This window comes from Furipterus horrens, unplaced genomic scaffold (genome assembly GCF_987537825.1).
Source record: "Furipterus horrens unplaced genomic scaffold, mFurHor1.1.pri manual_scaffold_4, whole genome shotgun sequence".
Classification (NCBI taxonomy): domain Eukaryota; kingdom Metazoa; phylum Chordata; class Mammalia; order Chiroptera; family Furipteridae; genus Furipterus; species Furipterus horrens.
In genome coordinates, this window is record NW_028327174.1 from 100,877,922 (window position 1) to 100,900,471 (window position 22,550).

At 45.8% G+C, this 22,550-nt stretch overlaps 1 protein-coding gene across 1 annotated transcript in view; it reads left to right on the plus strand.

The window, feature by feature from the left end:
* Positions 1–22,550, plus strand: part of LOC150012536 (protein arginine N-methyltransferase 8-like) — a 185,237-nt gene that overhangs the window by 151,020 nt on the left and 11,667 nt on the right. The window contains exons 2-3 of the mRNA XM_090273857.1: positions 16,746–16,888; positions 17,529–17,616. Of these exons, the coding sequence (XP_090129983.1) occupies positions 16,823–16,888; positions 17,529–17,616 (154 nt within the window). The 5' untranslated portion in view covers positions 16,746–16,822. The remainder of the gene's footprint in view (positions 1–16,745; positions 16,889–17,528; positions 17,617–22,550) is intronic.

Genomic DNA, 22,550 nt, shown 5'->3' on the forward strand with positions numbered 1-22,550 from the left:
CCTGAGGGAGCCAGGTTCCTTTAATGCCTGTAGTCCCTTCCCTGCTCAGTGAGGCCGCCTACTGCTGTTCTCGGCTTCCCCTGCCTGCCCTGGGTCTGCTGGTGAGAGTCCAGAACACCACTCAGGCTATGGCGGGGCAGGTCCACGGGTGAGCAGTAATGCTAATGATGTGAGAGGAAGATCTGACAAAGCAGGAATCAGCTCACCCCCGTTCTGATTCATGTGAAAAACACGAGCAGTATAAAATCGGGCTTCCTCACCAGCTCACTCATTCGCTAAAGTGCACCTTACAGCTCCCGGATACAGCCCAGTGAGCAACAAATCACTTTATAGTAATGATAGCAACAAAAGCAGCCATTGAGACTTGTACAAAGCTTTGCATGTTGGTCTCCATCACCTTAGGCGAGGTACCATAGCTGTACACACATTTTAATTGTTCAGCCAGCTGTGTTGAGTTGGGAATTCTTGATACTCTCTGTTCAAATAGAATTATAGAAATTCTCAAATGGGGCCCAGGGAACTGCAATTGGGGTTGTTCCACTCAGAAGTAAGAAGGGTAAAGTTTTTATTGGATAACGAAATGTTCTTGATATTACAGATTACAGCCGGTTGCCCTCCGTCTCTGCCAGTGTCCAAACAGTTCACAGTCTTTAACGCGGCAAATAGGGGTTACAAGGAAGGGAAGTATTTCCTGCCGTAGGCGCCGGGTTAGATGGCCTGGGCAGACTGGGCGCGCCGCCTTTTCCGCGCAGTTCTGCTGGGCCGTGCTGCCGCTGCGACTCTGCACGCGGCGTCTGTCCCGAAGCGTCGGGCTGTCTGAGCTGTCCTCTGCTGTACGTCATTCTCACTCATCGTTTACAGCCCTGGCTTTGATCTCACCAGATTTTACATCTGAGAGAACAGTTTCAGCCTATTACTCATCTGTACTGATAGGTCAAAAACTGTGGTACGACTGGCGTGGACAGTGGCGCTGGGTTTCTTCCCCTCCACTTTGGCGAAGCAGTGGCTTTTGAGGATCCGTTGCAGGGAGGATTTGATTATCCGGCCGCTGGGGTCCGAAACTACAAAAGCCTCCGCTGCAACTCACCGGGCCGCCGCCACCGCCACCGCCACCGCCGCCGCCGCTCGCCGTTCGCAAAATGGCGCCACCGCCCTGCCGGCTTTTATAGGCGCCGCGACCACGCCGTGCCCTACGCCGCCGCCGCCGGGAACGGGGCCGCGCAAGGGGCGGAGTCGCCGGGGAACAAGGCGCGTACGCCCCTCACGACGTCTGACTAGCTGAGGATTGGACTTTTTTTTTTTTTTTTTTTTTTTAGAAAACTGCCTTTATCCTATTAGTAGTTGGGAAAATTAACTGGTACACAATAAAAGTTTAGTCAGCTGGAGAGAAGAGAGAACCGAGTGCCACCCAGGAGAACTGGTGGCAGCTCTGGGAAGGAACCTGGACACAGTGAATAGAAAGAGCACTGTGACCTAGAGCCAGACCCTGCAGTCCAGGTGAGACAGCTGATGCCGCCTTCGGAGGTGTCTAAGTGCCTCAGGCATGAAACCAGGTTCCTATTTATTAAGCCCAGCTCTGGGGAGCGGGTACTGGGATGTGTAGGGCCGAAAACAGGTGATATGACCATATTTAATTAGAAAAACCGACAAAGCGGGAATTTAAAAAATGAATTTTCCATCTGACTTTATTTTCAAATACACTTTATTAAAAAGAAAAAAAACAATACAGTTTCTTTGGGGATGACAAATATCAATATTAGGTAATCCAATTATACAAAAAATACTACATCTAGTCAGGGGTAGATATATTTATTTTTTGGTAACATACATTAAGTGGCACTAATTACACAGCAACTATAAGGTAACTAACATGAACCACCGAACTGTAACTTTGCCACAGCTGCATGGACTTGGGCCTTTCTGGCTGAGCACATCTTGAGAAACCTGGATTGCGCACTCCAGAGCTATGCCAATGAAATCTGTTCAGGAGGAAAGTTCTGAAGTGGTGACTCACCAGAGTACCTTGCAGCTGACAGATGACAGGCAAGCCATGTTAGTTATGAAGTAGTTACAGCCTAATTCACAAAAGTTACCATTTTCTCTTTCTAGAAAGAAGCAAGAAGTTAAGAGATTCCTTGAATTAGCGCCTGGTGTGTCAGGTGGGAGTGCAGAGAAGGGCTGTTAGAGTGGTGTCAGAAGGACCCCAAGCGAGTCAGCTGGGTAGAACATCATTAATAATCATGGTTGGCTTCTAAATACTGGTCGCAAGATGACTTCTGAGTTGTAATGTTAGGTAACTTATAGATAAATGAAAAAGGCCAGTAATCATACACTAAGATTAATAAACAGCACTTCAAAATAAACCGTGTCAGGGTTGTGCTTGCAGCAGGGTTTCACAAGAAACCCTGTGGAGGGTTGGCTTGGTCTTTACAGGAGGCAGCTCCTGGGATTCCGGCAACGGAACGCACAGCAGGGTAGCTATGGGGTGGGGAGAAACAGGATGTGTGAAATGTGTACATTTTCAAAGGAAGAGAAAGGAGGTCATTTGGATTTCAGGTTGGCCTTGGAAGAAAGGGCTGACCCCACGTCTCAGCCGACCACATCCACCTCTTGGATTTGGTTTCCAGGAGCCCTTTCCCTGTTGTGAAGGCAGGGGCCCTAGAGAGAGAGGGAGGAAGTTGCTGGATCCCATCAAAGGCCAGAGAAGACTGACTCTCTGCTTGGAGATATCTGCTTGAAGTCAATATTGTGAGGAAGACAAATGTGTACATTCATCTCTTATTAAAACATGTTGGTGATGGCCAAAAAAAAAAAAAGTCTGAAAATACCTATCAGACACCTGTCTGGACTGTAAGAGAAAGACAAATGTCAGGGTTCCCTTAAAGGTGGGATGTTTGTTTGCCTAATGCCATAAAACAAAGTTATGGTTAGTCAGGAGTAAGAATCTAATGGTTTTAACTCTTGATTTAAAAAACAACAAAACTTTGGGGGGATAATAATTATTAGAGATTTGGTTGCATCAACCTCTCACTGGACAAACCCCCTTCACCACTTCTGGGCCCTGGCTTATCCAAGGAAATTTCCTAAGGTTTCACCACCCTTCCCTATAACAACACACTACTCACTGTCATAAAGACACTACTCACAGACACTGGGAAGAACAGTTAAGAGGATTGAGCTGTGTAGCAACCAAAATGCACCTTTATTAAGAAAGCTTCCCAACCAGGTTGTATTTGCCTCTAAGTAGCAAACAGCTGGGACTACAGCAGCTTCAAAGTGAGGGGGTTGAATCCAACAGGTTTTTTATGGGATACCCCAAATCATGCCCATCTATCATGGATAAAATATAAAGTGCAGCTGATTACCAGATTAGCTGGCCAATGTGTGAAAGATCCAATGAAATCAGAAAATGGCAGAAGGCTATGGCCATTGAAGAAATAGTTTTCTGGCAAAGGTACCAAAAGGTGGGTCATTCATCTGGACTTCGGTCTTAAAACTATCACCAACTTTGTCGCTTAACCTCAGATTGATCCTTAAAATAAAAGATTCCTATCTATTTCAAAAGACTGATGGGATGATGAATTAAAACAATAGCTTGAAGGATTTGTGTTCATTAGAAGAGAAGCATTACATGAATATATGACCATCTCCAAATACATTAGTATCTAGAAGCATATAACTACTCCTGTTACAGAAACAGCTGAGTCCAAAAACAAACCCCAGAGTTTGCAGCTGGGAGATAGGGAAAAGGAAGCAGCTTTCAGGATGCCTTTGCATGCCTGGGACTAGTGGCTGGAAACTTTGTTGCACAAATCTCTTTGAAACTTCCAAAGCTCAGGAAGATGGGAGGGGTCTTGGATTGTGGGATGGTACAGAAGGAGCCTAAAGACCCTGCGTAGGGTTCTGTGAATGGTCAGAACTGCTTGTAACACCCACTGTGTCAGAAGACGCAGTCAGGGATATATAAGCAGCTGTGGACATTTTAGCTGGCGTGCTCCCTCCATGTGGCTTGGAGGACCCGGTCTCTCCAGGCTGCTTTAAGGGAGGCCTCCAGGCTGCTTTAAGAAGAGGCTCTCGCTATGTGGTTTGCAAGAAGGCACTTTACAAGGAGGCTGAGAATCCAGGCGGTTCTGCATTGAGAGCTGGAGGGAACCACAGCACAGAAAGGACCTCCCCAATCAGAACTGAGTGACTGGAAGCTACTGGTAAAGCTGAACTGTTCCTAGGAAGTAGGGAAACGGTGTTTCTGACTTTCCTGGGACTGGCCAGGTCTCGGAGGGCGAGGCAGAACTATATGCAAATAAACAGTTCTTTTTCTTTTCACTAGACTCTGGTATTGAGAGTTATAATTCTGGTGGTGGGCAATTGGGCCCCTAACTAAATAGCCCATGGGTTCTGTTTCAATTGGAGCAGCCCAGGGGTTCTGTTACACTCCTTTATAAAAGACAACGTTGCTCAAGAAAATTTTAAATCTTGAATTTTTATAGAGGTATTTTGATGTATTTCAGAAAGGATTTACTTCACTCTTTACAAATGTATCAACCAATCCTGATCTTCAGGACTGTAGGTTTTACCATATACTATATGAAAAACATACAACTATTAGCAAAAATAAAACAAAACATACCTGCAAAGTTTATCTTGTAGCTGAATTTGGAAGTAGTAAAAGAAATGGAACCATGAGGATTTGTTCTGAAGCTTTTTCGATATCTTCACTGCTAACTGAATACTGAATGTTGGTATCCGGGTTTAAGAAAACCACAAAGTTTAATTTACCAGCTGTTCACATTAATGACTTGGCCACAGAGGTGGTGCTGTGGTCACAGAGACAGAGGATGGTGAAGCAAGGAAAACTTAACTGATCACCCTGTTCTAGGTCATTAAACAGTGGGAGAATGTTAAAAAGCATGTAAAAAATACAGTTAGCCATACATTTAAAATCTGTCCTTTTTATTGCATGCAAGTTATACTAAAAATTATACTAGAATTATACCAAAGAAATATCAATACTAATACCTTGAATGAACGAAGATCCCTGCCTCATCACCACACACCGATTAATTGTGTTCTCCTTGCGCTGGAGGTAGTTGCGATGGGTAATCTACCTTCTTTCTTACTACAAAGCACCTAAATAATGTTAGATAAAGGAATTGTTTTCTATTTAAAAACATAGTATACACACAAAAGACCTCCTTTAACGACTTGTTCAACAACAGTACTCTTACCGTGGCAGCATTGACCTCGGCCACATGACTCAGTGATGTCTGCAAGGCTTCTTCATGGTCAAATTACTCTTTCTCCCTTCGTAATTAGTAAGATTTCCTGGGATAAGTACTTCAAAACCATGTAAATATTTCATTTCTCATCATTAATTTCCTGTTTTATTCAATAGATTGTTTCTGTTATCATCAGTACTTACTTTGATACTCAAATTATCCCTTATTTGGTCACTGGGAGCATCTTCAAACTGGTTTCTAAGTCCTTTTGACATGCCTCCTTCACTTTTTGTGAGCTTTCTCATGTTCTGGCACAGATGCTCCGGGCTCATCTTGTACTTCCCATACTTCTGATCTAGGATCAGCCATCTCTCTGAGGAGCCTTGATTCCATTTAGTGGACAATGGCATTTACTATAGAAATGAGGACCCAGGGCTAGGTGTGCTCACTGATTTTAGGGTGCTGATACTCCCAGGCTGACTCAGTAGAAAGAACTAGTATGTGTGTGTGTGTGTGTGTGTGTGTACATGTGCACTTATATAACATACATTTCTACATTCACCTATACATGTTGTCAGGTATGAGTTCACAAAATACCTTCGCTTCTAATCCAGCACCATGGTGTCTAGCGTTTACTGCCCTTCCCATTCCCATGTTTGTGACTCATTTCTCTGATGGTGAAAACTCTGGCTCCTATTATTCTGAATATGTTTACTTACTGGATCAATCCCTTTGTGTGTAAACAACCTCCCATTGTCAGCACCTCCTGCCCCATGCAGATGCTTCTGTCACCCGGTTGCTAGGCTCCGACCCTCTGTGCCAGGCTGCCTCCGGCAAGGGTATCTTTCCTTCCCTGCTCAAACTCCAGTTGGCTGAGCCAGGCTGCCCCCCTAGCCCCTGCACTTCACCCTCCCACACAAGGGATGCCCTGCTTGCCCCGCTCCGGCTCCGTCGTACTGTGCTGGGCGCCTTCCCTGTGTGAGGCTGGACTATTGTGGCATCCATGCCGCACCCCTCCCTGGGCAGGCGGAGGTCTAGTTTGCTCAGCCCCACCTGATGGCTGTAGGATGGAATTGTTCCATGCTTCATATGTTGACGGCTCATGCTTGATTCTGTTACTGAAGCGAAGGACAAACCATTCTTCAAGTGAATAGCCAGCCCCATGCCCTATACCTGTTCCTGCCCCTCACACACACTGTGCCGTGGAGGAGGGGACTCCAGGCCCAGGGACAAAAAGAAGGCAGACCTGCCTTCATTTCTTCCTCCCTGGGTGCAGCAACAGTGGAGCCAGTGAGGCAGCCAGGGTCCTGTGGATGGCACAGCTTGCCCCACTGTGGCATGTGTACTGGGAGGGGGACAGCTTCACTGCACGAATGCTTCCATGGAAATGTTCAGGTTTTTTTAAAGTATATTTTATTGATTATGTCGTTACAGTAATTCCAATTTTACCCCCTTTGCTCCCCTCTGCCCAGTACCCCCCTTCTCTCCAGCAATGCCACCCCTCTTAATTCATGTCCATGGGTCGTGCGTATAAGTTCTTTGGCTTCACCCTTTCCTATATTATTCTTAACTTCCCCCTGTGTATTTTGTAGCAACCAATTATGCTTCTTAATTCCTGCACCATTTCCCCATTTCTCCCCTCTCCCCCTCCCAGCTGATAATCTTCCAAATGATCCCCATACCTATGATTGTGTTCCTATTTGGGTTTGCTTAGTTGGATTTTGTTTTAATTTTTTAAATTTAGGTGTTAATATTGTGAGTTTGTTGTCATTTTAGTGTTCATAGTTTTGATCTTCTTTTTCTTAAGTAAGTCCCTTTGACATTTCATACAATAATGGCTTGATGATGATGAACTCCTTTAGCTTTACCTTGTCTGGGAAGCACTTCATCTGCCCTTCCATTCCAAATGATAGCTTTGCTGGATAGAGAAATCCTGGTTGCAGGTTGCTTTTCATCACATTGAATACTTCTTGCCAGCCCCTTCCTGCCTGCAAAGTGTCCTCTGAGAAATCAGCTGATAGTCCTATAGGCAACCCCCTGTAGGCAACTATCTGCCTCTCTGTTGCTGCCCCCAGGACTCTCTCTTTATCATTCACCTTTGGCATCTCAATCATGATGCGTCCTGGTGTGGTCCCTTCTGGGTCCAGCTCGCCTGGGATCCTCCGTTCTTCCAGGCCCTGTATGTCCATCTCCTTCGCAAAATTTGGGAAGTTTTCCTCATTTTTTCCAATTCTTACTTCCTCATTTTGCACTGGTTGACTGTTTTTTTCTTCATTATGTTCCAAATCATTGATTTGAACCCTAGTTGTCTTCCCTTCACCATTGGTTTTGTGTGGATTTTCTTTCATTTCACTTAGCATAGCCTTCAATTCTTCTCTTATGCGTTTGCCCTACTCAAGCATATCTGTAAAGCCTGTGAACATCTTTATCACCAGTGTTTTGATTCTGCATCTGTTAGGTTGTCTGTCTCATCACCTGTTAGGTTGGCTATCTCCTCGTTGCTTAGTTCTCCCACTGGAACCTTGATCTGTTCCCCTTTTGGGGCATACTTCCCTGTCTCCTCATTCTGACAGGCTCCTGTGTTTGTTTGCCTCCACATCCCAGGTAGAGCTGTCACTTCTGTTATGTTGTAAGGGGCAGAGCCTTAGGGATTCATCAGTACAGGGCGACTTGTTTCACCACGTTGTGGCACTGTATGTGGAGGTAGGGTCTGAGAGAAAAAAATGTCACCTGCCCAGCACTCGCCCCTTTTCCAGGTACCTCTCCTACTTCTGCACTGCACTGGTGCCTCTCTAGCTGCTGCCCAGGCCATCGTTTCCAGAGTGGGTGGGTCTGTGGACGTTCTAGGACCGTAGGGGCCCTTTAAACAAGCGGACTCTGCTGAGAGACCAGCAGTTTCTGCCTCCACCCCAACCCCCACTGGTCTGTACAGTCAGAAGCAATGAGGCTTGATTTTCCCTGGTGCTGGGACCGTGAGCTGTGTGGTCTGGTGAGGAGCTGAGAATGCTCCCCAGGTGTCCCTCCTGACTTTTTAAAACATGTGACTGTACTTTCTGCTGGCCTGCTGCTGCCGCTGCTGCTGCCAACCCCACCCCCAGTCCTCTCTGCCCCAGCTCCACTTCTCCTACCTGTCTGGATGAGTATTCCTTTTTTTATACCTTTGTTTGATGGACTTCCAAGCAGCTTGATTTTCTGGAACATCTGGTTGTTTCTAGTTTTGAGGTACTTTGTATTCCTTCTTAGTTGTGGAGGGAGATGCAATGTGTCTGTCTAGGCCTCCATCTTGACCGAAGTGTCCAAGGAAATGCTTTTGAAATGCTGCGTCAGCCAGCATTTGTGTGGGTCTCAGGAGTGTAGGTGTAGAGACATAATTAACAACACAGGACATAAAATGCCTGCCACCCAGAATCAATCAATCTCTCTTCCTCTGCACCTCCACGCAGCTCAGGACACATGACTCACGTGCTGCCATGCACCTCCACCGAGTCACCTGCCATGGCGGTGACCATGCAGCCCTCACTCGGCTGCTTCCACACGCATGGCCCCACACGTGCTCTCAGCCTCCTCTGTGACCTCGGCTCCGACAACTATCATTTTCTCCCTTTCCCTGCCGAGGAAACCAGTTGACTACTGAGGTGCTTACAAAGGAAGATTTGTTTGTGCAATGTGACATGGGAGCTCAGGCATTGATACAACTTTATAGTTCTAGAAACAAAAAAAAGGTATAATCTTTTTTCTTCTTGGAAAACTAAAGGAAAAAAAGCGTATTGCTCCTTTCTCTTCTCCTGCTGGTGCACGTCCTAGAGCATGTGTGTCGTGGATGAGAGGGGCTTGACCATAGCATGACAGCAGGGTGACAGTGGGCAGAGCTGCTTGTTCCCTGTAGAGGAAATATGTTGACGAACAGCTTGCAGGGTTGTTAAGGGTTAGAGATAAGTCCATAAAGTGCCTAATATGGGGCCTTGCATGTAGTAGGTGCTTAACAGTAGGTTCTTTCAGGCTTAATGTTCTACACTTGCTCTTTCTTGGCCACAGAGCCCAAGCTTTTTATAGACAGTGCTGAACTCTCTGCAGTCCTCTGTGCTCTGTAGGCGTCCAGTGCCAGCATGAGTCCTCAGACAAGTTCTCACCACCAGCCTCCTGAGAGCCATGCTTGTTCAAGAGCACTGCTTTCCACTGAGGTGGATTCTGCCTCCCCAAGACCTTCCCGATGCTCCTTTGGAGCCAGACCAAGCAAGAAGGCTCCTTCACGTGGTGTCCCGCTCCTACCCCTTCAGGCTACACACCCCAGTCTCTTTACCCTTTGTCCTGGGTTCAGTCACCTTTGCTTCTGGCCATGCCTCAACATCTGTCTCGGCCTCGGAGAGTCAGGCTGAGAAATAAACACAGCCAGGTGACGGGCCCCGATGCGGTACTTGTAGCGATGTGGCTTCTGTTTCCATGAGCAGTTGTGGGAAAGGCCATGTCACACTGGTACGGAGCCAGAACCTACTATAACTGCCTACGTCACCGGCACGCCGTAGCTCTTAACCCATATCTGCTCAGTGGATGTTGGGGATCCAAACTGATTCCCACTTCTTATTTATATTAAGGTCCTGATGTTGGATTTGGTCCTTCCTTAGAAACAGAGCATCGCTCTCCAAGGTCATTGTTCTCTTTGATAGGCGCCTTGGGGAGGGGGGTGTGTGCTTCCTCAGGCTGGTTCACACTCAGCTCTTCATCTGCACCTTGGAATCCTGCCAGGTTGCCAGTTATAAACCCACATAATCATTTGTTACCTTCCCCATGAGGCTGCCACGGAGGCAAGGTCTTGTCAGACTCACTCGCTGTAACTCAGTTTCCTTTGTGAAATGGGAAGTATAGTGGCCCATAGCTGATAGGGTCATTGTGAGGGTCATAAAATTCCTGTATGTAAAGCTGGGGTGTATGGTGCAGGCTCTACAGGCTCCTAAGAGCTGATTGTTAAATTGTCAGTCATCGTCGGCAGCCGTCCGTCTCAAGAGACGATGGTGTAGCTTCTTAAGAGTCTATCTGCACCGCCGAGAATGGCTGTGCAGTCCGACTCGGGAGTGACACGGTATCTGTCTCCTCCCGTGTTGAATCAACATCTTGCGGTGACGCTGGAGTGTCCTCTCCAGTGAAGCTGAAGCTACAGAGCCTGGGCAGGGTGATATGGAGGGTCTGCTGTTGCCCATGCAGCAGACCCCCCCCTCTCTTCGCAGCTGAAGGATCCAAGGGAAAGACGGAGTCAATACAGCTTGGCTTCAGGTGCGCTGCAGGAGTTGCCGGTGTTGACTACAACGTCAAACCGCCTTAGGGACTCCGGCTCCGGATTTTCTGTCGGGGTTTACTCCCTTAGCCTTTCCCCTGAAGAGGTATGCCGCAAGGCAGCGGAGGTTTTTTGGAGTCAGAGTTTTCCTTCTCTGATGTACCCTGACTGGAAGATCGAACCAGCGACACTTAGCTCGCAGGCCGACGCTCAATCCACTGAGCCAAACCAGCCAGGGTAAATTGTCAGTAGGTTTGTGGAATGGATGAAGTCGCTTTGGAGTCTCGAAGTCGGCCACAGTAGGGGCATTTACTCTACAGAAATCAGCAAATGTGAAGATCAGGGCTTCTTCCCTGGACAGCCCATTGTTAAGTATGTATCAGCACATCATGGTATAAAATACAACAGTATCCCGTGGGTGGTAAGCAGCCAATAAATGTTAAGTATTGTGATTATTCATCTATTAACTTGACTAATAGCCCTGTCAAGAGATGAGTCCGTTGTAATGGTTTTTAATGAACCTGTACTAGTGCCTCCTGGCACTTGTTACTTCCTTTCCAAACTGCTCATGAGGCAGCTGGTTGATAGTCTTAGGACTGGGTTCCCCACACCCATTCCTTCAGGCATTACTGTGCAAGACTCCAGGCCTGCGCCAGGCTCAGAGGAGTCAACAGCAGGCAGGACAGACAAGATCCTGTCCTCAGGAAGCTACAGTCTCACGGAGAAGACAGACATCAAAGCAAGTGAACGAACAATATCACAATAGAGTTAAAATTATGAAAGCACTTAGAAGCATGATGGAGTAGTTGAGAAAAAGGGCATCCACTTCCGCCTGGGTGGTGGTAGTGGCTCATGAGCTGATTCTGTGCCTCTTCCCAACCTGCCATGAGTGGCTTTGTGGTGGGAGGTGGAATCAGCCACGGTGGAAGTATTTACACCACAGGCATCAGCAAATGCTACAAATCAGCCTCCCCTCCCCTTCCTTTCATGGAACCTGTTGTTCAACACTGAATGGCGCAGCACTGGAAAGAGGACCCTTTTCTGAGAAGAGGGCATTGAAACTGAGACCTAAGAGAGAGGTCACCATGCTAAGAGTGGAGGAAGAGGGTTTATGCAGAAGGATTGCTGGTACAAATTTCCGGGGGTGGGATTCACATTCTGCCTGTCCCAGGCAAGTGAAACCTGGCATGCTTTTCTGAATTCCTGAGCCTGGAGGCAGATTTGTTGCCTTCTACATTCTCACTAATTTCAACCACTCTGTATACTCCCTCTCCCTTCCTAATGCCCTCCCCTTGCCCCCCCCCCCAAATCATCTGGCCTGGCTGCCCCATGCTAGGGGTTCTAAGTGATGAGTGATAATTTGGGGTGGGGACAAGTCCTGGCATGGTTTGATTACCAGAGTGTTAGTCCAGCCAGCACCTAAGAGACGAGACATGCCAATCAGGAGCTCTGGCCAGGGAAGGGCTCTGGCCAAAGCTGAGAGCTCCAGCTAAGCAGACAGGACCCTTAGCCCTCAAGGGAGCCAGAGCAGGCAAGGACATGAAGCCAGGCACATTATGCACTTGGGACATGGCGGAACCTTATGCCCTATGATTGTGGATGAATAGAGGACTTGGGAAGAGAGAAAGGAACCATATTTAAGTTTCTACAATATTGGGTATACCTAGCACCCAGGGCTCATTTATGCTACTCCAGTTATGGGGTCTGTTTGCTGCAGGATATATTCCAAGTGCCACTAGATATAGAGGGTAACGATGGTGGTGTTCTCTTTCTCCCATCGCCATTGGCTTAAGAACTGGACTGAGTCTGACCTTGTAAGAGCTTTATCCATGTAACTAGACCCTGGAGAAGACAAGGGTGGGAAGCCATGGTGGAGGCGATGGGTTCTACCTCTACAGTGATTCAACCTCTCCTCACCCTATCAACCAACCCACTGGCCTTCAGGGGAAAGGTGGGTTGTCCTTGGCCTTCTCTGATTTCTTTCCTCCCACAATCCCAAGTGCTTGGTTGATGTGAACAACAATCCCATGAGGCAGGGGAGTCGGATATTCTGATCATTTGCAAATGAAGGAAAGGAATCTCAGGGAGGTTGGTAACTTGCACACAACAGGCCCAGGTTTGGGTCTGCCTTCTGACTTCTATTGACTCCAGTTTTTCCCTCAGACAAGTCGAACAATAAGACCAACCTTACAGTTTCCTGTGAGGACTATTGAGACAATGTAGGTGAAATCACTCTGTAAGCTGCTATTTACATGCCAGTAATTTTTTACTATCATAATTAGGATGAGTTTAAAGACCTTTTGTCTCTGAATCCAGTACCCTTTCTTTTTCCAGAATTGCTTATTCATCCACTCATTTATTCAGTAACAATCTTTGAATGTTTGTGAGGAGTCAGGTGCTTTGCTGGGTCCTGGAAACAGGGAGATAAAATAGACAATGAAGAGGAGGTCGGTCATAGGCTACAGATGAGTCAGGCCCTCAGAAGGTGCGTGGTAGGCGGCGTGGTTGTCACCAACGTAGGTGTGTGAGCAGCGTGGCAAGGGAGCAGAGGGCAGTGTGTGGCTGTGCTGAGTGGGGCAGTGGTACTGGGGAGGCTCCGCTGCCTCACAGCGTGCTCCCTGGTGGCTCACTCAGGACGCTCAGGCCCACTCTTCTGTGGGACAAAGTCTGCTCTGGGAAACAGCGAGGGGCCTACAATGGGGAGACCACTAACAGAGACCCTGTGAGGTCTGCTGACTCTGATGAACACGCTGGTGGCCCAGAGAAGATCAGGCCTGATTTGTAAAAACAACAACAAAACCCCACGAAACAAAACAAAACAAAACAAAAATAAACAAATAATGAAATATAAACTGTTAAACAAATGGCCATGAATTAGAATGACTAAATTCATGTAATAACCACTCAAGCCAGAAGAAAAAAATAATCCCACTAAATACAACCAAAACAAATCCAAATGTCTAATTTGTAAACTTGAAGTTACAGAGGGGAAATCTCTCAATTTGGAGTGTGTTGCTTCCTGCTGTATATTTAATTATGATTAATTATTCTAAAATTCATAAGCCAGGGTCCTATCACAGCTATTTAAACAAACTTTCCATCATCCTCATGGAATAAAAACACAGCTCTAGTGTGTGACCTCAACACGACCTTGAGTTGGCACAGTATCTGTGATGTGGGGTCCAGATTAGGAGTGGGGCTCACAGCCCATTGCTGCTCAGAGCCTTAAGATCAGTGGGTAAGACCCCATGAAAAGGCTCCGTGGAGCAGGAACGCCTGTAGCTGTGTGTGCCCACACAGTTCTTTGCGTCAGCCCAATGGCATACACGGGCCATATCCCCTAATTAATTGCCACAAACCCCACCACAAGGGGTAGCATTTTGCAGATTGGGACACTGAATCTCGTATTTCAAGTACTGATTGACAGAGACTACAGACAACAGAAAGACTACTCCTGATGACACAGCAGGGTAATTGTATTGAGCTCCCTAGAGACAATGTGGCCGCTTTCTAAAGAAAAAAAAAAATCCGACTTGAGAAATTGGTGCCAATTAGAGCCAAACTGGACAGGGCAGGTGCTGATTTTTTATTGATGTCAGTTATTCCCCAAACATGCAGAATACCTTACATTATACATGCTCAATACATACTTGAAAAATCAGAGCACTTGGAGCTGCAAAAGATCTTAAGGATTTTCAGATTCAACCTCCCTCCTTTTTTTTTTTTTGTTCCAGCAAGGAAGCCTAGGCCCCAAAGGAGAGAAACTATTTAATCAAGGTTCGTTGTCAGCTGGAGCCAGGGTCTACAGTATCTACCTCCAGGACCCCAGTATTAGGTTGCGCAGGTTGGGCCCTGCACTAAAGCAACTGGGTAAGGGGATGGATGGGGCATGAAATTCAGTCCACAGCTGGGCTGAAGGGAGGTGTGTTCTTTTCTTCACTAAGGGACCGTGTACTCAACAAGCCAAGTAGGGGCCACGTCTGCTCTGAGAAATGTTTGGATACAGAAGGGCGATGCTAAACAGAAGCCCAGGTTGTTGAGCATTTTATAGCGCTAATTGATTCCTTCTGCCTGTTTGTCTGCAGAAACAGTGTGATTTTTGCTGTTCTGTGACCTACTGTATCTTTGTATCTCTGTGCCTTTGTATTTATAGCAGCAAAAGGATAAAAGGGCTAGTGCAGAGAACAGAGGCAGAATTCACATACTCTGGGGGGGCACCCAAGTTGTGTTCCATACGTACCTATCTGTCAGACTAAACTCTAAGTTCTTGTCCATTTCTGCTGCTTTCAATCCTACTGGAGTCCAGTCCATTGAATCGTCATCGTGAACCTTGCACTAGGCACTCAGGGTGGAGGTCATGGGCCCCACAGGCAGAAGATAACCTTCTGGGCCTCAGGGAGGTCATGATCTAATTCATTCATTCATTTACTCAGTAACAATCTTTGAATGTTTGTACTCCACAGACACATGCAGACATTAGGGGAGAGCCTTCAAGAAATGTGCACAGAGAAGAGAAAGGAAGGCCATTGAAACACTTTGAAAATGCTCACAAAAATGAGATGGTAGGCTTTGCATGTAAATAACAAAGCAGGTGGGTCAGGTATATTTGTCTGTTCTTTTTCAGAATTAGAAATGAATTAGGCACTCTGTTTGCATTTTCAAAACTCCTTCCCTTTGTCCTCTTGTGAATTCTCTTAGTGCTTCCTGGGTTCTGCTGTAGGTTGAGTTCCTGCCCTTTGGCCTCAGAGCCCCCCAGAGCAGCAGAACTTGAACACTTACCCTCCCACCCACTTTTAACCTTTAAGAGATGACCCCTTCCTGTTCTTACCTCTTAGGGGTAAGGCTTATGAGCAGTAACCAGGAGGGTCACATGAGCCTGGGCCTCAGTATAGTGATTTCGGCCAATGTGTATCTGCCAAGTGTCTGACTCCTTTTAGAGGAGAACTTAGCTGATTAGGCCTTAATTCAATACCAGATTTAGAGAGCAGGCCGTCATTAGAGACTGCTAATGGGCATTCCATCACCTGCATGACCCACCATGAAGACAGGAAATAAAGCCAGTGACCTGTGTGCCCTTTCCCATCTAGAAGCCTCCAATTCAAATTAATGTTCATGAAAGTCAGATTCAGAACAGATGTGAGTTTTGGTTTTCCATTTGTTTTTTTGTTTTAAACGCCTGAGTCAGGCCATTGTTCTATATTCCTAGCAAAGCTCAGGCATTGTGTAATTTTTCAGAAGATGACACAGAAGAGAGTTTCAGAACATGAATATGTGTAATCTTCAGAGGAAATGTTCAGCTGGAACCAGCCAACTAATACATTACCCTGCCAATTTCACAGCAGCACCCAAGAGATATTTTGCTTTGATCTTTACAACAACAAAAACAAAAAGAGACTCCAAAATTAGGTGTACATGTGCGACAAATGATCAAAAACCCAACTAAGAAGTTTCTCCTGCCACAGAAGGACCAGAAGATCTTGGAGTGACTCATCAGAAGCAACTTAAACAGGGGCTCTGTCACAGGCCTGCCCCCTTCACCTGTCTATGGGCTGATCAACAAGGGGGAAATGGCAGATAATGTCTTCCTTCTGCTGAGCCCGGCCATGAGCCTGGTACTTGACATGTGTTATTTCATGTCATCAGTACACCCACCAGCTAAATAGCAGCCACTGTCCTGCATTGTTCTCTGGGCAATTGGAGTTTGGTTTAGTAAGATAACCTGTAGAAAGTAATACAGCTAATAATGAGACTATCCAGCACTTAAATCCAGGTTTTTCTGACTGCAGAGCCCGTGATGTTGTCAAAACACTAAGTCGCCTCCCTCAGAAACCCACTGAGGGTGAGCCATGCAAGAGCAATAGAAGAGTCACCCCAGCCTTCTTTGGGTTTGAATTGTCACGGGAGCCTAATGTGGGGTGGGAGCCATGAGAAGAGTGTTTAGAGTCATAGCAGACCTGGGCTCTATTTCCGCGGCCACTGTGTAACCTCTCTAAGCCTGTTTCCTTACTTGTAAATAATAAGAATAATAAAATGTTTATTTCATCGAGCATATATGGTGTATGCTGTGAGCTTAGCACAGCACAGCACATAGTAACTGCTCAATACATTTTCAGGGGAAAACGTGCAAGTAGCTCTTAATTCTCTCATAAACTAGCATGGTGAGGGGTGAGGTATGTCCCATCCTAAGAGTAGGATCAGAACCGGGCTAAAACCTACAGATCTAGATTTGCAGAGCGTCACCTCGGGTTCTTATTTTCCAGTCATCACCATATTCAAGGGTAAAGTGGAAGAGGTGGAGCTGCCTGTGGAGAAGGTTGACATTATCATCAGTGAGTGGATGGGCTACTGTCTCTTCTATGAGTCAATGCTCAACACAGTCATCTTTGCCAGGGACAAGTGGCTGGTAAGTGTCCTGCATCCTCGGTCCTTGTTGGTCTCCGGCTGTCTTGCTACTCTACCCTTGACGTACAGCCTACAAAGTATATGAGGACTTGAGCTAGAAGGTCATGTCTTCCAGTTCCTCCACTTTAAACCAGATCTGCTTCGGGGAACAGAATGAGCATCGCTGGGGGAACAGAATGAGCATCGCTGGGTCCAACATGTCCAACTGTCACAATGTTATTCTGTAGGTCTCACCTTGGCTTCTTTCGCCCTAATTGAAACTCATTCTGAGTTGTCAAGGCAAAAGTCTGTTCTGGTCAAAACATACTTAGGGCTGCATGGCTTCCAGAGATCTGAGAGTGCTTCCCTGGCACCTCCAGGCTGAGTGGGCACACCACATTCTAATGTTCCTCAGAGGACTTACCTTCCCTCCTCCTTTATTGGCTCTATTGACTCCACCTGGGTCCCTCCAATTCTCCTTGCTCCAAAATAAAAAGTGAGCATTGCCACCTGAGCCTTAACCTTGGCCAAGGCAATAGTTTGCTGAGTGAAAAATGCTGGCATGGGGATGCCTGTTTGGTGACTCTATGTGCAGTTCAAAATGTGATGTCTTTGTCAGGTGAATAGATTACGAGACTCATTTCCCCACAATTCATCAACAGAAACCTGGAGGGCTTATGTTTCCAGACCGGGCAGCTTTGTACGTGGTAGCAATTGAAGACAGACAGTACAAGGACTTCAAAATCCACTGTAAGTCGCCTGTTTGTTCTCCACGGGGCTTTCATTTATGTATGTATGTATGTATGTATGTTTGCACATTTAGGGTGGGAGGCACTTCAGTGGGCCTGAGAGGAGCAGCTAGTCTATAAACACACTGCTGTGTCTGTGGAGTTCATCTGGCTCTTTCTGGATTCTTCTCTCTGTATTTTCCTCCTGTCCCACGGGTGGGAGGTCTACAGAGCGAAAATAAGCAATATGGCTGGTGTAAGATAAATGTCCTGGGGGGAGAGAATAAATGCAATGTGAATGAAAAATAAGTTGAAGTCACAGAAGCTGAGCTCTGTAAAGAAAAGCAGGCCAGGTGGCTGGAAGTCAGCAGCTTTAGTTAGCCCAAAATCCATCACATGTGTCAGAAATGACAGATCTCTAGCCAGGCCAATCATTCTGAGTGCTGCCTTCATACTACTCAAGCTTATCAAAATGATATTGATTCTTCTTCACATTAAGTAAAATATGTATTCTTCCCTGAGCTTCTTCAGGGAAGCAGGGAGGGTGGGAAGAGATAGAGACGGCATGTGTGTGCATGCGTGTCTGTGTGTTCATGCATGTGTGTGTGTGGTGAGCGAGACTCATACCCAAATCTGTGTTCATAATGCTTTATCAGCTGAAAACGTGTTCTCTTAGGGAAAAAAAGCCAGAAAATATAATCATTGTTTCATCTGGTTCAAAAAGGACTGTTTTGTTCTATTTAATTGAAAGAATAACATTTCTCAGTAACACAATCCTGGTCCTGAATGAAATTATAGACCTTCGTAGCCTTTATAACGTTAAAAATGGCCGTGTCTCCCCAACCATAAATAAAGTTGACAAAGGAGCAAAGAACCCCTCCTCACACAAGTAACACACACACAATCTAGCCCAAAGCAAGAGGCAGAAACTCCAAAAGTCCCATGAACTGAGCAGATCTGGGGTTCCTGCCCCACCAGTGGTCCAGCCCTCTTTCCAAGATGACTATGAAGGGGTCACAGTTGGAGCAAATGAGTAAATGCCCCCTGCCCCGAGAGGCTGAGACTCAGTATTACGGCAAGCTGATTCACACAATTTCCATCTAATAGTTGCTAGTGCCACTGATGAGACCTCAGCTGGACTGTGCTCTGAATGTGCGTGTTTGTGTGTGTTCACACCCTTCTGGAAATATAACATCAAATCATGAAGTTCAGGATCAGAAGAGGTCAGAAAGGGGACGGTGTTTGAGGCTCTATGCCCACTGCCTCCAGCCAGTCTGGCATCATTTCTAACATGTGATGAGGACTGAGAGGTAGGATTGCTTAATTAGACAATCATGCTTTGAAATCTGCTGGCCTTGGGTTCAAATCGTACCTAGGTCACTTTGAACAAATGACCTAACACCCTTGAGCCTCCGTTGGAGATCAGATCACTAATCCTGCAGCCCTGTCATGAGGACTGAGGACACAGCTGTTCTTGACGCCACCACACACCAGCCTGGTCTGGTCTCTGACCGTGTCACGCAGGAAGCCCCTTTCTGCTCCCGGCTCTGGCAAGCAAGCCTGACTGTGGCGCTGCAGTGGTTCAGAATCTGGGACAGATGTGCTCTCACGGTAGATTGCAGGAAAAACTCAACAGTGAACATGGATGGCATGGATGTCTAAATCAGACACATTTTGCTCTGGAGCTGCATTATAATGCTGCTATTGGACTTCTTGCTGTGTAACTGTACCAAATAGTGTTTTGAGGAGAAACTTCAGGTGTATTCTTCATTCTCACGTGCACTTAAATATTTATTGTGCTCCGACCCTGGGCACTGCTCCTTAGGGAGCTTCCACGTGGTTTAAAAGCAAACATATCTTTTCCTCCTCTCTTCCCTGGGTTGTGTTTGGGAACCTCTGGCATGTGTAAGGTGCCAGCCCAGAACTGGAGATCATGTGATTTAACCTTGCTCTGCCTGTTGCAATTTTCATAGCTTCTGGAAAAGAAAAAAAATTGAAAATCAGCCCCATATTTTTTCTTGTGGAATGCTTGCTCTGGAGTATCTGTCAAAAAACAAGGAGAAATTAAACACACATTTAAAATTTATTTAAAATACTGTTAGTTTTCTATTTAAATGTGTTTTATAAGTTATCTGTTTTTGTTTTTAGGGAAGGAGGCAAATCCATTTAGAAATGTGCTTCAAATAAATGAAGATTTTGGTTACTCTGAATTGTAAATCAAAAGTAAAGCATAAAGGTTGCTGGTTGCTAAGGGAACAATTGTAAGCAAATTTCAGTTGGCTCAAGAACTGGCTAAAAGAGGAAAATCCTGAAGTGGGGCAGGAGAGTGAGACATGCCCCTTGCCTTTCAGAAACTAAATTGTTAGCAAAACAGCCTCCTTTCCTCTCCTCCCCTCCCCCCTTTCCTGTCTCAACCACATGCAACATGGGAACACGAGAATGTGAGAAATACAGAATCTGCCCTCAGTTTGCTCACCAAATACTAGAGAATACATAGGAAGTGAGACAAACGACTGGCATGTCCTAGGCTCACAATACATATTTTGTTGGGTGAATGAATAAACCAATGAAGGAATAAAAGTAAACCAGCAGAGGCCTATGCAAGGTGTACTGTTTAATCTTGAGAAAGGGCAATCATTTCTTTAAAATTTCTGCTATGCAGGAGAGTTCAAGAATCTCAAAATTGGAAGGAAACTTGGTGACTATTCTGTTCAATTCTTCACCCAATACATAAATCTCACCTAATATATCAGTCTACAAACTGCTGAGAGTCAGAGGGATGGACACAGCTCCCTGGCTTATGAGAAATGGAAAGAAGGCCTCCTGTTGAGCCAGTGGTGCCTGCAGCTGGAGGCTGGGGGGCCAGTTCTTGCAGGGCTCAGCTGCTGTCCAGGGTTTCTCCTCCACTCCCACCCCCAAACCCAGAGCTCTAGTCTCTGGCTCTGGCCTAATTTATACAAGGGGTAGACTTGTTTCCTGAGACTCTAAAGCATGTAAAACTATTGTAAGCACCCTTCCTTCTGTCTATAGGAGAAACAGTAATTGGCACCTGGTAGCACTTGCTCTGTTCTTCCCTAAGGCGGCGCCATCAGCCTCAGTGGAGAAACTCCAATTGCTGGGGCCAGGGTGGGAGGGAGATGTAGCTACAGCTCTCACCAATGAAAAGTAAAATTTGTTTTCCACTCCTTCATACTTCTTTTCCTCCAGCTGCTTTTGAGATTTTCTCTTGATTTTGCTATTCATCAGTTGGACTCTGATGTGTTTAGCTGTATTTTTCTTTGTTTCTATCCCACTTGGGGTCCTATGGAATTCTGGGATCCATGGGCTAATGATTTCATTAGTTTAGGAAAATTTTCAGCTATTATCTCTACAAATATTTTATTTTTGCCTACAGGGACTCCAGTTACATATATGTTAAAAGTTGTTTGATATTGTCCCATTGATCTTGGATGCTTTTATTTTTGTTCATTTTTCTCCATATGTTTTAGATAATTTTTATTTCCTTTTCTTAAGATTATTCATTATTTCATCTGATAGATGTTTCCATTCTGCTAATAAGCTCATTGCAAGAATTCTTTGTCTCTGGTACTGTGATTTTCATGTCTAGCATATCCATGGGCTCTTTTTATTGTTTCCATCTCACCAATGAAATTCTGTAACTTTTGTGTATGTTTTCCCTATACATTTTAAAACATATTTAGTGTAAGTACTTTAAAGTCTCTGTTGAATAATTCCAACATCTGAGCTACATCTGGGTCTGGTTTTATTGACTATTTTTTCTTTTGATAATTGGGTCATAATTTTTCTTTTTCATGTGTTTTGTAATTTTTCAGTTAATGCTGGACATTATCAGTAAAAGAATAGTAGAGATAGATGAATGATATTTATTCCTTGAAAAAAACACATCTTTTCCTCTACTGGACTGTTAAAGTGATCAGTCCAGGATATGGTTGTGGTAGGTCCGGGCTTCATTGTTACTTTACTTACAGTCTGTGCAGCATAGTGCAGTTTTTTAAAGAATTTGTTTTAATCCTTAAACAAACGTTTCACAGATCCTTCTGATGCTATTTTTTAAATCACCAGAAAATTAATGACAATATTTCCTGGTAGCCCGTGTCCTTTAGTTCCCATTTACTCATTCCATAGACAAAACAGAATTGCAACAAAAATCAATCTGCCTGATTTGTGTGGTCTTCCATCCCTGCGTGCTTATGTTGAGTGTGCACTGCTACAGGGAAATGAATGGTCAGCAGAAAGGAGAGGAAATGTCCTAATATACTGGGTGATCTGTCTCCTGACTAACTGAAGGTAGGGTAGTCTGGCTGGGGACATCAGATATGAACTAAGCCCCGAAGAGGAAACTAAACACTGGGTATTGTGAAGCAGCATAGACATTAGATATTTGGGAATGACTTTCAATGAAAAAGCATCATCTGATCATCCGGGGGCCTGTAGGGTGTCAGAAGCTGCACGGTAGGTGCTGAGGACGCAGGGGAGGTGACACGGCTGGGAGAGGCTGGGAAAGGTCTGCAAAGGCCTGAGACTGTACGCTCACCACTGACGGACTGGAAGAGACCTTAAAGGTTATCTAACACAGAGCTTCCCACACTTTGGCCAGAATTGCCGATGCAGATTTGTGAAATTCCAAATCTTGGGGTCCCAAGTCTGGAGACTCTGATTCAATAGGTCTGGTGGGGGGCCAGGCATCTGTATTTTTTAAAGTCTCCCAGGTGGCTCTGGAACACAGAACCGTGACCAAGCCCCTCACGCCACAGACAAGCCAGAGGAAGGGCTGACCCGCCCACGGCCGCAGCTCGAGGGGTAGCACAGCCACAGCTGCAACCAGGTGGTGACAACAGCCGCTGCTGTCAGCTACTCCCTACGTGCCAGGCGCCGTCTCACCCACTTTATGCTTGTTATCACATTTAACCTCCATAACAACCGTAGTTATCATCA